Source organism: Arachis stenosperma, chromosome 3 (genome assembly GCF_014773155.1).
Source record: "Arachis stenosperma cultivar V10309 chromosome 3, arast.V10309.gnm1.PFL2, whole genome shotgun sequence".
In the NCBI taxonomy this organism is placed as follows: Eukaryota; Viridiplantae; Streptophyta; class Magnoliopsida; order Fabales; family Fabaceae; genus Arachis; species Arachis stenosperma.
The window spans coordinates 155,767,803-155,783,904 of record NC_080379.1 but is presented as its reverse complement, the minus strand read 5'-3'; the positions used below and the strand labels follow the sequence as shown (position 1 = coordinate 155,783,904).

The 16,102-nt window shown below is 38.7% G+C and overlaps 3 protein-coding genes across 4 annotated transcripts; 2 read left to right on the top strand and 1 right to left on the bottom strand.

Moving 5' to 3' along the window:
* Positions 1 to 412: 412 nt before the first annotated feature.
* LOC130969863 (uncharacterized) lies at positions 413 to 2,481 on the bottom strand. Its single transcript, XM_057895766.1, has 5 exons — positions 2,314 to 2,481; positions 2,008 to 2,213; positions 1,350 to 1,517; positions 1,019 to 1,254; positions 413 to 897 (listed from the first exon to the last, which is right to left on the bottom strand). Exons 1-5 carry the CDS (start codon positions 2,381 to 2,383, stop codon positions 648 to 650), a joined length of 930 nt encoding a protein of 309 aa, XP_057751749.1. The 5' UTR covers positions 2,384 to 2,481; the 3' UTR covers positions 413 to 647.
* A 468-nt stretch (positions 2,482 to 2,949) lies between these two features.
* LOC130970788 (phosphatidylinositol N-acetylglucosaminyltransferase subunit A-like) lies at positions 2,950 to 6,457 on the top strand. The gene is made up of 8 exons (XM_057896975.1): positions 2,950 to 3,107; positions 3,700 to 4,272; positions 4,856 to 5,010; positions 5,313 to 5,403; positions 5,543 to 5,659; positions 5,742 to 5,845; positions 6,131 to 6,221; positions 6,316 to 6,457. Exons 1-8 carry the CDS (start codon positions 2,988 to 2,990, stop codon positions 6,406 to 6,408), a joined length of 1,344 nt encoding a protein of 447 aa, XP_057752958.1. The 5' UTR covers positions 2,950 to 2,987; the 3' UTR covers positions 6,409 to 6,457.
* Positions 6,458 to 7,156: 699 nt separating this feature from the next.
* LOC130968675 (protein RTF1 homolog) lies at positions 7,157 to 10,106 on the top strand. Of its 2 annotated transcripts, none has more exons than XM_057894071.1 (2): positions 7,157 to 7,469; positions 7,888 to 10,106. In XM_057894071.1, the coding sequence occupies exon 2, from the start codon at positions 7,917 to 7,919 to the stop codon at positions 9,867 to 9,869; it is 1,953 nt and encodes a 650-aa protein (XP_057750054.1). In that variant the 5' UTR covers positions 7,157 to 7,469; positions 7,888 to 7,916; the 3' UTR covers positions 9,870 to 10,106. The 2 variants fall into 2 exon arrangements, with proteins under 2 accessions (XP_057750054.1, XP_057750055.1); XM_057894072.1 differs by lacking the exon at positions 7,157 to 7,469 and adding an exon at positions 7,476 to 7,568.
* Positions 10,107 to 16,102: the final 5,996 nt, after the last annotated feature.

Sequence of the window (16,102 nt, the reverse complement as noted above, 5' to 3'; positions counted from 1 at the left end):
TAAATTACGAATGTATCAAATTTTTAAATTGATTGATATTTTAAAGTGAGATAAGTACAATGTTAAATGAAATTATTTTCTTATTTTTTCTTATCAAGAAAATGTAATATCTTTTGCACTCACGTTTTATGAGACGCACACTATACCAACTAGCACCGTCTTATTTAAAATTGGATTTGCTCGAATTGATTTGATAACCTACAAGTAAGGTGCAGGGTTATCACAACGCAGTGTTTTTTATTTTATATCAAAGATATAGAGACTCAAACTCGCGATCTCTTAGGTGAATATGGAAAGACTATGCCATTTGAGTTATAATTCATTAGCCACAAAGCAGTATGTTCATAGCTATAAATCAATGAAAAAGATATGAAAAATATTATTTTTTAATTCATCAAATTTAATTCAAATGTTAACCAAAATGATACTCTAATTAGCCAAATCGCAATACTTTACAGGGGTATAGTTTTTGAACTTGTACTAAACTACTAATATTTATAGAGCCATATTATTGAACAAGAAGTTTTTCTTTAAATACTAATGCATTAACAAGGGACACGATTGTTACGCCAATATTTTTGAGGATGCCCTGAAATTATTTTGAAGATTAAACTCTTCATACACCATTCATGACTAACTTCCCAAGATCAAGTGTGCTTGGCAAGGAAGGCAAAGATAAGCTGATTGACTTCTGCAGGGAATTGTTCTTGAACAAAATGTGTCCCCTCAGGGATGAATGTTATCTCCTGATTCGGCACAAGCTCTTTCGCCTTTTCAGCCTTTGTCAAATCCTCAATCCCCGGAAACTTCAGAGTATAGTCCTTCCCACCCATTATCAGAAGTGCTGGAACTTTGACTATAGCTTCTGATGGCAAGTTAATTTTTTCACCAAGGGATCTACGACACAAAATGCAAACAAATCCACAATGAATAAGAACTCAATCTGATAGGCTATTTCATTGAACAAAACTAAAATAAAAAGAAATAAAAAAGCAATGAAGGTTAATAATAGCAGCACCTATATGGAACCTTCAACGCAGTTTGGAATCCAGATTTCTCATACAAGGCCCCATATGTTGCAAGATCTTCCTCTGTGAACCAAGGGGGAAGAGGAGTAGATGAATCAACCAAATCCAAGATCTCCTGGTTTTCTTGAGCTATTGGTATTTCACTTCTTGAAAAGAGGGTGTAAATCTTCCGCACAACAGTCTTTGCATCAAAGCGTCCGAAATCGGCCTCAGCCCTCCCTGGTTCCTGATATAGGCAGAAACAAAGGCACGATTACTATTATTATTATTTCATTGGCAAGACTGCAATTATGGATGAGAATCAAAAGAATTTGAGGTTACCTGCCATCTCGAAATGTAGAAACCTTCAGGAAGGAGCTTAGAGAAATGTAACGGGCCTGGTGGAACATAAGGAACTCCCAATGTGATAACTCCCAGGACCCTTTCCGGGTGTAAAATGGAAAACAAATATGCAGGACGGCCTCCAAAATCTTTCCCAACAAGAAAAACCTTATATAGGTACATTGAGATTGAGGAGTTGAATCAATTAGGCAACAGATTAATTAAGCATATGGTCAAATCAGCTAGGGTATTAAATTAAAGCTTATTCCTTCTATGTGGCAAATAACATTGCAACAGAACAGAGTGAGCCAGTGAAGGCATCAAAGATCAACATCACATTTGAGACTGTGAATCATTGATTTGCTTAAGAGCTATAATTCTATTGTATTTATTGTGTTATATAAAAAATAACCAATAAAATTGCGGCTTTGACAGGCCCTAGTTATTATATAATAGGGAAATGCTACACTTTCATACTTCATAGTGGGATAAACACTCCAATCGAAGTCCAATGGTGTTATTTCAACTTCAAGTAAATGTCAAAATTCAGTTATGCAAGTTTCCATTGCGATATTCATCAAGAAAAGTGTTCTTTGCACTAAGATCACGATGCATTATATATATGAAACTTAAAAAAGCAGGAGAGAAAATGGTGTACCTTGGGAATAGCAAGAGAATCAAGAATTGCAAGGAGGTCAGTGAGAAGATGAGAGAACGTGGCGTTTGGCGAGGGATCAGAGAGACCGTAGCCTCTGAAATCGGGGGCGATGGCTTTGAAACCTGCATTGGCGAGGGCAATCATCTGGTGGCGCCACGAGTACCATATCTCAGGGAACCCGTGCAGGAATACGACGACGTTTTGACCTGAAAATAAGAAACCAGAGAGAGAGTTTGAAGAAGGGAAGGGGTTAAGAAATCAGAAGCATAAGAAAACGGCATGCATGTGAGTACAGTGGATTATGACCTGTTCCGATTTCAGCGATGTGGAGGTTGAGACCGTCAACTTTGATGAACTTTTGCTGGATTTCATCCATGACTTTCGCTCACACTCTCTCTTCTGCTCTGTTCGTTTCTTAACAAGTCAGCTTAATTCAACGGTCAACGCTACACTCTCTACTTGGAAACGTAACACCTCTTATTCTAATCAATCACTGACTCTCTTGATCGCTACTATAAAGTTTTTATTTTTGTGTTAATTTTGAAAATTTTATTTCTGTGTCAACAGCATTACTGCATTAGGCAGCATATTTAATTTAATGAATTATTAGGATAACACAATAAAAATTAATTGATACATTATATTTCATTTTTATATATTCTGATCTGAGTGCTAAACAACGTTCTCTCTCTTTCTCTCTGTCTGTATGTAAACCAAATATTAATGCAGAGTGGATTGACGCGGAGAGAGACTACAGTGTGTTACGCTTCCGTGTTTGCCTCTCTCACTCTCTGCTGCTGATTCTGACACGTGTCAATATCAGTAGTAGTAGTAGTAGTACACTGTCCACCGTTCGCTTTCATTTCTTCGCAGCTTGACCCTCTTGTTATTGTTCACCATTCTGCTCTTTCACCATTTCGTTTTTGGTTTCATTTTCCGTGCTTCTGTGCTGCAGCTCCTGTGGTATCTTAAATCTTGAGATGGGTGATCATCAAAGGCATCGAATCATGATGGTGTCGGATTTTTTCTATCCCAACGTTGGTGGAGTCGAGAATCACGTTTACTACCTCTCACAATGCTTGCTCGAGTTAGGCCACAAGGTCGTCCGGTCACACCTTTATATCAAAAATGTTATCTTTACCTCTTTCAATTTATACTTAGGGTAGCGTTTGCATAGATTTTCATATAGAAATGCTTGAGTGACACTTACGGAGTTACCAATGTATGCACGAACGCCTAATTTAATAATGTTAGAGGTGTGAGTTGGCTAGCCTACCATGCAAAATAAATACACTTATTGTTGCTCGTGCAAAACACTTAGAATGTAGTAGGATAGAAATTATATTATTTTCAAGGATATTTAATACGTGTTTTTGAAAGCAATTAGATCATTCTTGGTGGCGATGTTTCATTGGAACTGATAATTTAGATATTGAAAAGCTATTATAACAGTTGAGTGAATATGATCATCTGACTATTCTCATCAACTATCATTTTCGCATGAAGATTGAGTAATCAGTCACCATTCTTGATTTTTCACATAACTTCTAATTATTTTGAATGAAATGAATGATTGTAATTGTTTTTTCCGAGAGCATGCAAGAGTTTCACATACTCTCCTATCTGAGAAATGATTGTTCTGTGTGTGATTTCATATATTTTGAACTGAAAAACATGTATATGAATATTCAGGTGGTGGTTGTAACTCATGCCTATGGAAACCGCTCTGGGGTTAGATATATGACTGGTGGTCTAAAAGTCTATTACATTCCATGGAAACCATTCTTTAATCAAAGTACATTTCCCACCTTGTTAGGGATGCTGCCAATTATAAGAACAATTCTTATTCGGGAGAGAATTACTATAGTTCATGGACATCAAACCTTTTCAACACTTTCTCATCACGCCCTTCTGAATTCGAGAATCATGGGATACAAGGTTGTGTTTACGGATCATTCGCTGAATGGTTTTAGTGATGCTGGAAGCATCCACATGAACAAGGTGTTGCAGTTTACCTTGGCAGATGTGAGTCAAGCTATATGTGTTTCCCACACAAGCAAGGAGAACACTGTCTTGAGGTCAGGTTTGTCAGCAGATAAGGTTTTTGTAATACCCAATGCTGTTGACACCGAAGTGTTCAAACCGGCATTTGAACCTCCCAGCAGATCAGAGGTTGTTATTGTTGTTATCAGTCGATTAGTTTACCGGAAGGGTGCGGATTTGCTTGTTGAAGTCATTCCAGAATTGTGCCGGCTATGTCCTAATGTGAGTTGATAAAAAGACTGTTTATTTGTCTGTCTTGCATAACTCAGTTTAGGAAATTCGGATCAAGAGTTATGTGTGATATGAAGTTGATGCCACTACTTAGCCAAGGCCCCCTTCTTGGACAGTGTTGTTACCTTTTCCTTTTGGTGCTTCCTGTGATGTAATAGTTGCTCTTTTTTCTTCTCCTGATTTTTACAAACAAATGGCATCAACATTAGAGAGAGCATATGTTTTCAATATTTCTGAAATAAATTCTAGGAGTATAGATATTGATGCTAAAAAGTAATGTTTTTTTTTCTGGTATACTCTTACAATCTTTAATGTTAAGAAGAGAAAACAATTCCCTCTTCCAGAGACTTGACAAGACACTATTTTTGTATCCTTCTGACATTGTGTTTAACAGTGATTGAAGTGATTATTGTTGATTCGGCATCTATTAGTGTTACTGTTTTATTGGTTCCATATTCAGAGGCTGCATAAATAATGTATCAGCAATGTATTCAGATGCTGCAGTGAGTTAGAAATTATAGATTTGTAGTTGGTTGTAGACTTTCGACGGCCTAACTTATATATGCATTTGAAGGTTCGTTTCATTATTGGAGGTGATGGACCTAAACGTATGCTATTGGAAGAGATGAGAGAACATCATTCTCTTCAAGACCGAGTTGAAATGTTGGGAGCTGTACCACATACGCAAGTCCGTTCTGTTCTAATATCTGGGCATATCTTCTTAAACAGGTATAGCTTCCTAAATTCCATTTTCCTTAAGTTCTTCAGTTGATGAAGTTATAGTTCTGTCTTAAGTTGTAATGACTGGTCATATTTTTCTAAATGTATGTTAGCTGTTGTTGGTACTTAACTGCACAACAGGACATAAAAAAAATAAAATAAAATCTTCCATAAATTTTTGCCTAAAAGCAAAGGGTTCAATTGAGTCATTTTAAGAGGTTGAATCTTTTATATATTAAGTTACTAACTCAGTTTTGAATCATATTAAGTGGCTGCTATGTTTTCTGTGTTTGAAATTCTGCTGAACACAGTTCCTTAACCGAAGCTTTTTGTATCGCGATATTGGAGGCTGCTAGTTGTGGATTGTTAACAGTTAGCACACGTGTGGGAGGTGTTCCTGAGGTTGGTATCATCGATATTCTTTCTATACCTATTTGGGGTTAAGTTTTCTTATGAGCTTCTATTTTTTATTTTTTTAGACCAATTCAACAACTTTTGCAATTCCATCATGTAATTTGAAGGTTAATGTTGATTCATATAGGTATTACCAGATGACATGATTGTTTTGGCAGAACCTAATCCCACTGATATGGTGCGTGCAATCCAAAAGGCGATAAGTATGCTACCAAAAATTGATCCGCAAGTCATGCACAATCGAGTAAGATGGAAGTTCAAAATTTTAAGCAGCCTTCGTCTAATGCTTTCAGTGAGAAACTAGTAACTCTTTTTTTCCCTTGTAGATGAAGGAACTCTACAACTGGCACGACGTTGCGAGAAGGACCGAAATTGTATACAGTCGTGCCTTAAAATGCCCCCATCAAGATCTCCTAGAGCATCTCTCAAGGTACACAATTTCATAGGATTCAATTCAACTTTAATGGCAACATAGTTGTAAAAGGAACTCCTTTATCCATTCAGTTTAATGTTGTGATTTTCCTAATCATCACTTGAGCACAAAATTCTTTCTTTTGCTTGTAACATAAGTTAGCTATACTAAATCAAGGTATTTTGGAATCTTCATTTGAGTATCATCATCATTAATAGATTTTCTGCTTTATTAATTTGGAGCTTAAAGACACAAATGTTACTTCAAGTGACTGCTGAATGTTGATTGTCTGTATTGTTTTAGACACCTCTCATGTGGAGCATGGGCAGGGAAGCTCTTTTGCTTGGTTATGATCTTGAGTTTTTTGCTATGGCATCTGCTAGAACTATGGCAGGTAGGCTAGTGTTATTTGCTATGTCAAACATATGCTCCTTATTCAATTTATTTTTTGCTTTACCTTTTTATTTTTTATTTTTAATCATTATTAGCCAGCAGATGGTATTGAGGTGGTTCCAGATGTTATTTTCCATACAAATATGATGGATAGATCTTGCGGGAAAAAAGAAAATGACAGATTATGAGGAGCGTGGTACATCATTTTGTTGAATCCTTTAGTTTTTGTTTGTTGACTAATCTGAATTCAGCTATCAGAAGAATAGTTAAAGGAAAAAATGTTAGCAACTTAGAACGGTTATTGGAATTGGAAACATCAATGGAGTAATCAATGTTTTTTGCTACAAACTTTCATCAAAGCAAACTATTTCGTGTAGAAAGAGATTTTGTTATTGCCTTATTGCTTATTCAGTGGCCTTCATTGTTAACAAATTTGAGAAACTTTTAATATTCTTAAAATAAAAGAAGTTTTTTTTTGGTGACTTAAAATAAAAGAAGATTAAAAAGAGATTCATTTTCTTTACTCACATTTTAATATGTTAATTATATATATATTTTTTCTTTCATCATTCTCCTACAATTTAATACAGTAGTAAATATTTTAAGAGAGAATTATTCATCATCAAATTTTACTTTAACCAAACTAAAAAAGCATTCTCCAACTAGCTATAACTCAAATGGCATAGTCTCTCTATACTCATCTAGAGGTCGCGGATTCGAATCTCATTCTTAATTTTGGAAAAAAAAAAAAAACTAAAAAAGCACTCTTGCACAGTTTCACTTAAGATGCGACTCCCAAAAAAAAAAGGATACAAGTAAGAAAGAAAAAAGAAATGAGGCGCTTAGAGAGGAAGCTTCCAACACCGAACGAAAGTAAGAGAGTGAATTTATATATATGAAATGTATAGTCAAATATGATGCGGTAAATTTATTGGCATAGAAGAATCTATAGTAGTTTCCTCGTCAGATGCCATAACCAATAGCTTTTGTTATCTCTACTCTCTTTCTCTGTCTCTCTGCTTGAATTATTATAGTTTTTCCTTCCTAGTAAGTTTCCTTATTAATTATTATAATTACAACAATTGTAACAACACATGATCCCAAACTTTGTAATCTTCCTTTAACTGTCATCAATCATCAATCAAACAACGCTACTAGTCCTCAATTTTGACTCTGGAGCTGACTTCATCATCTTGCATACCCCCAAAGTTGGTATCAAATTCGCCTCACCTAGCATCCTTCCTTACTAGTAAGCTTCTTGATCTATCAACTCATTCCAAAAAAAAAAAAAAAAATTATTGATTCCAGTACCTACCCAGATCTTGCTGCTTCTCTCTCTCTAACCCTGGTTTGACTTTGATTTCTGGATTTGATTATTTTGCAGCTTCCTCATGAATGTTTTTGATGAGTGTATGATTTGACTGTTGTAGGAAGTAGGAAAGAAATGAATTTGCTTTACAAAATTTAGACCAGGGAACAGTTCTATGCTTATGCTTATTGATTTTGTTTATGATGTTTTTCTCAATTTTCTGAGAACTGGATTTGTTATCCTGATCAATCTTATATTTTCAAGGCAACACTGAAATTTATTGTGTGTGTACTTGTCTATGATTTTGTTTGAAGCTGCGGAATTAGATTGTGTTAAAGACAATTTGTGATGTATACAGGATACATTTGAAGTTGGATTGGTGAAATTATGGCGGATTTAGAAAATTTGCTATTGGAGGCTGCAGGAAGAACTGGTAATGCAGGGAGAAACCGACATTCTCTGCCATCGTCGAGGAGGGCGCAAGAGGGTTCTTATTCGGATGGAGGGAGTGATTCGAGGGAAGATGATTCTGATGATGAGCTTAATTATGGCAACAGAAAGCCCTCTGCATCACAAGTTCCTCTGAAGAAGAGATTGGATCCAGCAGAAAGAGAGGAAGATATGGGAAGTCAAGAAGAACAAGATGATGATGGTCACAGTGATCGCCCGGGCGAAAGCAGTGATGAATCCAACATTGGTGATGATCTCTACAAGGATGAAGATGATAGACGCAAGCTTTCTGAGATGACTGAACTTCAAAGAGAGATGATCTTGTCAGATAGAGCCACCAAAAAGGATGACAAGAATTTATTGGGGAAGATAGCATCCAAGCGTGATATTAAAGGAAAGATAACAGTTCCTAGAAAGCAATCTCCGCCGTTGTCGTCATCGCGAATGCGAGCAGCAGCCAGATCTGCTGACAGGGCAGCCAAGAATGATGCATTGAATGAATTGCGTGCTAAGAGATTGAAGCAGCAAGATCCAGAAGCTCACCGCAGATTGAGGGAGGCATCAAGAGTTTCAGGCTCCCAGCATTTTACTCCACCAAAGCGCAAAGCTTTCACTGCAGCAAGTCTCAGCAGTTCAAGCCATAGTGATAGTGAAAGTAGGTCTCACAGTGATGATGAAGGTTCAACTGGTGATGGAGGAATCGGTGACAGTGATGATGATAGGGCGTTGGCAGGTTCCGATGGGCTATCATTTCAGGATATAAAGGAAATAACTATTCGCAGGTCGAAACTTGCAAGATGGTTCATGGAGCCTTTCTTTGAGGAGTTAATAGTTGGTTGCTTTGTAAGAGTTGGAATTGGTAGATCAAAAACTGGACCTATCTACAGGCTCTGCATGGTGAAAAATGTCGATGCTTCAGAACCAGATAGACACTATAAATTGGAGAACAAAATTACACACAAGTATTTGAATGTTGTTTGGGGGAACGAAAGTTCAGCTGCTAGGTGGCAAATGGCTATGGTTAGTGACTCTGGTCCGCTTGAAGAGGAGTTCAAACAGTGGGTTAAGGAAGTAGATCGAAGCGGTGGCCGGATGCCAACAAAACAAGATATCTTGGACAAAAAACAAGCCATACAAAAGGCCCTCACATTTGTCTACTCAGCTGCTACTGTGAAGCAAATGTTACAGGAGAAAAAATCAGCCACAGCAAGACCACTGAATGTTGCGGCGGAGAAGGACCGACTGAGGAGGGAAATGGAAATAGCACAAAGTAAGAATGATGAAACGGAAGTGGAGAGGATCAAGAAAAGGCTGCAAGAATTAGAGGCATCCAGGAAATCAAAGGTGAAGGATACCAAGGCTCTGAGGCTGGCTGAGATGAACAGAAAAAACAGGTTTGAGAATTTCAAGAATGCTTCCGAGTTGAAGCCGGTGAATACAGGATTGAGAGCAGGGGAGGCAGGCTATGATCCGTTCTCAAGGAGATGGACTAGATCAAGGAACTACTACGCTTCGAAACCTGGCGAAAAGGCTGAGGCTGGAAATGATAGTGCCAATGGCGTAGTGGCTGGTGCAGGTAGCAATGGAGCAGCGGGCATGGTGGCTACTGCCGCAGCCTTGGAAGCGGCTGCTGATGCAGGGAAGTTGGTGGATACAAGTGCTCCGGTGGATCAAGGGACATCGTCGAATGTGCTGCACAATTTTGAGCTTCCAATCTCTTTAGCATTGCTTCAAAAGTTTGGTGGAGCTCAAGGAGCTCAGGCAGGATTCATGGCAAGAAAACAAAGAATTGAAGCTACCGTTGGATTTCGAGTCTTGGAAAATGACGGCCGGAGGCATGCGCTAACGCTGACGGTGAGCGATTACAAAAGGAGGAGAGGACTTCTTTGACCTTTTAAGTATTATGCCAGTGAGGTAAGTTCCACGGTGCCATAAAGCCATGGATGGTTTGTATTGACTCCAATAATGCTGTGCCTTTACTATTTTAATTGAACTTCACATGAAACTGCCTAAACGAAATTTGATAATTCTTAGTTAAAGACACATTAAATGATGAATTGCACAGAAAAATCAGGTTTTGTGAGAAAGTGTTAATTTAAAATAATAAATATGTTTGTTGAATGTTAACCATCTTTTAAATTTTCTTACTCTCAGTTTTCTTGTTTAGGATATTGTGGTTGCAGGATGCACTCGCGGCAATGCAAATATATAGTAACTACATCAGTATATTTGATCTCATACTGATACAAAATATATAGAGTTCAATTCATACCTAAATTATTTCGAATGCTACCTTTATAAAACAAAAATTAAAAGAAGACTCTTAAGAGTCTAAGTAAGTAGCACTTCCAAAACAGAATAGAAACATATAGCACTACTTTTAACCTTTCTAAAACATGCAGAAAACAAAATTATTTAATACAATACAAATATGAACTCTTAATTGATCGTATATGGGTATTTTATACATGAATCCAAACTAAAATGAGGTCTAATATTAGGGATAAAAATGAATATAATTTATCTTCTCTTATAATAAACATTACTCAAATAATAAAATATCAATATGATGAGTATACGAATAGAGTTTGGTCATGCATACAGACTGAACAGCGATGTCCCTTGCAATGGACCAAACAACAGAATCGCATCTCTGGAGAAAGGAACAAACTTTATTCCAACAAGATTAAATTGTTTATTTACTAATTCTGATTTGATCACAACTGATAATTACAAAAATAGTTATTTGAGTACAAATTTAATAGCCCAATCTTCTCTCTACAAATACTCCAGCTTAGATGTGTTAAATTAGGGTTAGATTAGTGTCGTTTTTTGGCAAGTTGAATCCGGTAATTGATTTGCACGTCACTATTTCTGCTTGCAAAAATAATTCAAAGTTGAGAGGTTACACACTTACACATATTTCATGAATAGATGTTACCGAGGCATAAAAAGTATATGCTTATAAGGATAACTATAATAATAATAATAACTAACGCTCTGAATGGAAAATATATATTTTAAAAATATATTTTATTTGAGTCACATATTGAGGAATACATTCCACCAATGATCTATTACAAGTTGAGCAGTGTCTTGCACTTTTTCTGGCAAAGATCCCATGATCTCTTCCCATAAACTCCACCTGTAACATAAAAAAACATAATTAGACCTTAAAAAGTTATATCTTATTTTATTGGACGGAATTTATCTACAAGATCGAATCATTATATTATCAACAGAATCAATAATTAGTTTTTGTAAACAAATGTATTCCAAGAGTGCTTCTAGAAGTATAAATACATGTAGAAGTGTTTATGGGAGTATGAAAGTATACCATGTGAGATATGTACACAATTACGGGTGCATTTTTCAAAGGGAGAATGAGGAGGACAACATTTTTCTTGACAGAAATCTTGCCCGTACGGATTCGCTTCACATTCTTTTACACATTCATTGTAACAAGGTTCAGCAGATTGAACCTGTCCTTCTACAATAACGATAATCATAAGCAAAAACACATGCAAAGATTGCATTGCCCTCATATGCCCCTTCATGTTTTAGTTTCAATAATGGACTTCTTTTCTATCTCTTGATGTAAGAGACCGTGTTATAGGATATCTGATATGATGTGATGAAAATGATAAAACCGTAAGCAGTGTTTATAGAAGGGTTGGGCTCCTAATCTAAAAGAATGTAATAAGAGAAAAATTAAAGAAATCATGGAGACAATGCCTAATATGGGACTAAGTCTAATTAAGCACAAGACGTCACGTGTGATTATTTTAAATATTTTAATATGCTAATAAATAATTTCATTTGAGTGACACTATTAATTTATAAAGATTTGTTTCCTTCTATTTCTTCTTGACGTGTACCCCACAATAATAGGCAAACAAATTCATTCACGAACCGACCTCAAAAAACGGAAACAAACAAAACAGCACATGTCACTAATTATAAGGCCAACGTTATCTTCTAAAACTGTTATCGGAACCTACGAGGTCCACCACTAACGCAAGACATTTATAAAACTAATCCCTCTAACTCATAAAAGCTCAGGTCACATAACTCACTCTGATTTTATTATCATCATCTCTTATAACTCACATACTTACTTGAGCGTCGGAGTGCTTTGTACAGGTGCTCCCGCCACCGTATTTCAAAAGGCCGAGGTTAAAACCACATATTTGTACCTGGACGACGTATAGCTCGATCAAGGATCCAGGTGCTCGACTGAAAGCTACAGACCTCAGCGCATTCAGGACGGAACATTTGGCGCCCACCGTGGGACCCGATATCTAACCCCACTCTATTTCCACATTACACTTTATTTTCTTCTTTTATGCAGGGTTTGTCAACCCTCCGACATGGCTGACAATGGAGTTCATCAACTCAGTCAGGCCAAACTTATGACCCAGATGGCTGAGCTGCAAGCAGAAGTCAAGAGGCTAGCAGAGTTATCAACCCAGAACAGCAAACGAGAGGAGGGCAATTCCAAAGGCTCAACCCAAGGCGGCACCGATCTAATAGGTGTCAACCCCCCCCCCCAAGGAGAAGCTGACCTTGGACAACCCATTCTCTGAGGAGATCACCAATTATCAAATGCCGAAACATTTCACACTCCCTTCCTCTCTTGAGCCATACAAGGGGATTGGTGACCCCCGGACTCACATTAAAAAATTTCAATCTATGATGTTTTTTAACGGACCTAATAACGATCTTGTGCTTTGCAGAGCTTTCCCTACTTACCTTGACGGAGCTGCTTTGCTTTGGTTTTTGAAATTACCTGCAGGATCAATTGCTTCTTTCGAGGAACTAGCAAGGTCTTTCATCGACTACTTTACAGCGGTACGAATCTATGTACACGGATCAGACTATCTCAGCACCATCCGTCAGGGTCCACAAGAAAGCTTGAAGGATTATATGACTAGATTCACAGATGCCACCATGGAAATACCTGATCTCAACCCTGCCGTCCACCTACATGCCCTCAAAGCCGGTCTCCGACCCGGAAAGTTCAGAGAAATAATCGCGGTTACAAAACCAAAGACACTAGAAGAATTTTGAAAAAGGGCAGCAGGACAAATGGAGATTGAAGAACTCCGTGAGGCCGACAAAACCAAAAGAAGACCAAGAAGGGAAGACGACAGAACACCCAGATCGGGGAGCATTAAAGACCTCGGTAAACCATTCAAGCTCTCCCCAAAATTCAACAGCTACACCAGATTCAATACGAAGAGGGAAAAGATAGTCAAAGAGATACTCAACGCCAAGATTATAAAACTACCAGCAAGAGCTGGGAGCTACCAAGATTAGCGATTCGTCGACAAAAGTAAACACTGTGCCTTCCACCAAAAATATGGTCACACAATTGACGAGTGCGTGATAGCCAAAGATCTCCTAGAAAGATTAGCTCGGCAGGGCCTCCTAGATAAGTACATCGAAGGACGGAAGTACAAAGAGAGCGACAGGAACAAAGAGGAACGCCAGCAAACCTCGGCAAGCAAAGATACCAACAAATGGTCAAACAACAACCCACCTAAAGGGGTTATAAACTGCATATCCGGGGGATTCGCGGGAGGAGGCGAAACAACCTCGGTACGGAAGCGAAACTACCGCGCAATACTAGCAATCGAAGGAACAACGCCACCAAACAACAAAGATACGCAGGACCTAGAAATCACTTTCAACCAAACTGAAATATGCTCGGCCGCCCCTCACTCAGACGATCCGGTGGTAATCTCTATCCAAACAGGCAACCTTTTGGTAAGAAAGGTCCTTTTGGACCCAGGTAGTAGTACAGATGTCCTCTCTTACTCTACTTTTTCAAAAATGAATCTATCTGAGAAACTAATGCAACCCTCATCCGGAGAATTAGTAGGATTCTCTGGAGAAAGAGTGCCGATCAAGGGTTATATATGGCTAAGGACCACGATGGGAGATGACATGTTATCAAGAACCTTAGACATACAGTACCTAATAGTTGACTGCCCTAGTCCTTACAATATTATTCTCGAAAGACCTGCTTTGAACATGTTCAGAGCAGTCATATCTACTTATCATCTATGTGTTAAATTTCAGGCAAAAGGCGGCAAGATAGTGACAATACATTCTGACCGCCAACAAGCTCGGCAATGCTATAATGCAAGCCTAAAAAGATCGGACACAAGCCCGAAACAACGTGAAGTCCAATCAATACATGGCACAGAAGTCTTGTCCCTGGCCGAGCTTGATCCTCGAGGGGACACCCAAGAAAGACCTCAACCAGCAGATGAGCTCCAGAAGATTCAACTGACCCACACACCGGAACAGGTAACATACATCGGTCAAGCACTACAGGGACAACAGAGGCCAGAGCTGATAAGATTATTACAAGCCAATGCTGATCTATTCGCCTGGACCCCGGCAGACATGCCCGGCATAAGCCCAGATGTAATCTGCCACTAACAGGACAAGCCGACCTATAGCTCAGAAGAAGAGAAGCCTCGGGACAGAAAAATCAAGGGCAGCCTTAGAAGAGACAAAGAAGCTCCTTAGAGCCAACTTCATCAAAGAAATCCGGTTCACCACGTGGCTCTCAAACGTGGTAATGGTAAGAAAAAACTCAGGTAAATAGCGCATGTGCGTCGACTTTACAGATTTAAACAAAGCATGCCCTAAAGATGCTTACCCTTTGCCGTGCATCGATAAACTCGTAGACAATGCGTCAGGTTTCAAAAGCTTGAGCTTCATGGATGCATACTCTGGTTACAACCAGATCCTCATGCATCTAGAAGACCAAAGCAAGACAGCATTTATAACTGAGCATGGTAATTTCTGTTATAGAGTCATGCCATTTGGTCTAAAGAATGTAGGTGCAACCTACCAACGATTGATGGACAAAGTATTCCGGCACCAAATAAGTCGGAACATAGAAATTTATGTTGACGATATGGTAGCCAAGACCACCCAAGAGCGGTCACACTGCGACGACCTCAAGGAAATATTCGAACAGATCCGATCATACAATATGAGACTCAACCCGGAAAAATGCGCCTTTGGAATTCAAGGAGGCAAATTCCTCGGATTTATGCTAACCTCACGAGGAATTGAAGCGAACCCTGAAAAATGCGAAGCAATATTCAACATGGCAAGCCCTAAAATGATGAAAGAGGTACAATAATTAGCAGGAAGGGTAGCCGCACTTTCTCGATTCTTGCCAGCAGTATCAAGCCGATCATACCTGTTCTTCCATACGATCTTAAAGAATAAAAAATTCCAATGGACAACAGAATGCGAGAAGGCGTTTGACGAGCTTAAAACTATCTTATCATCACCACCCGTGTTGCAAAGATCTATAGTTGGTAAACCCCTATATTTATATTTGTCTATTTCTAATCACTCTATAAGCTCAGCTCTTGTCATTGAGACAGGAAAGACACAACAGCCAGTATACTTCGTCAGTAGAGTCATGCAACCAACGGAACAAAGGTATCCAAGGATAGAGCAGCTAGCCCTAACACTCGTGGTCACAGCAAGAAGACTAAGGCAATATTTTCAAAGCCACACAATAATAGTAAGGACAAACCACCCATTAAGGCAAATATTGACAAAACCAGAACTGGCCGGACGCCTGACCAAATGGTCAATCGAGCTCTCAAAATTCGACATTCAGTTTCAGCCTAGATCGGCTCTCAAAGCACAGATCCTCGCCGATTTCATCACGGAACTGACACCTGACGAGCACAACAAAACATGGGAGTTACGTGTGGACGGAGCGTCAAGTCGAGAAGGAAGTGGAGCCGGGATAATCCTGAAAGAAGGAGACGAAGTAGTAGCCAAACAAGCCCTCCAGTTCCACTTCTCGACAAGCAACAACCAGGCCGAGTATGAGGCCCTCATAGAAGGACTCAAGCTCGCCCTAAGCCACCAAGTACAAAGCCTGACAACACATTGCGACTCCCTCCTGGTGGTCCAACAGATCCGAGGAGAATTCCAGGTAAAAGATCCTTTGCTAGAATAATACTGGCTCATAGCAAAGGATCTCATTTCAAAATTTAGCTCATTTACTATACTACATGTGCATAGAGAACAAAATGTTAGGGCAGACATATTATCCAAACTCGCCGCCACTAGGGCAG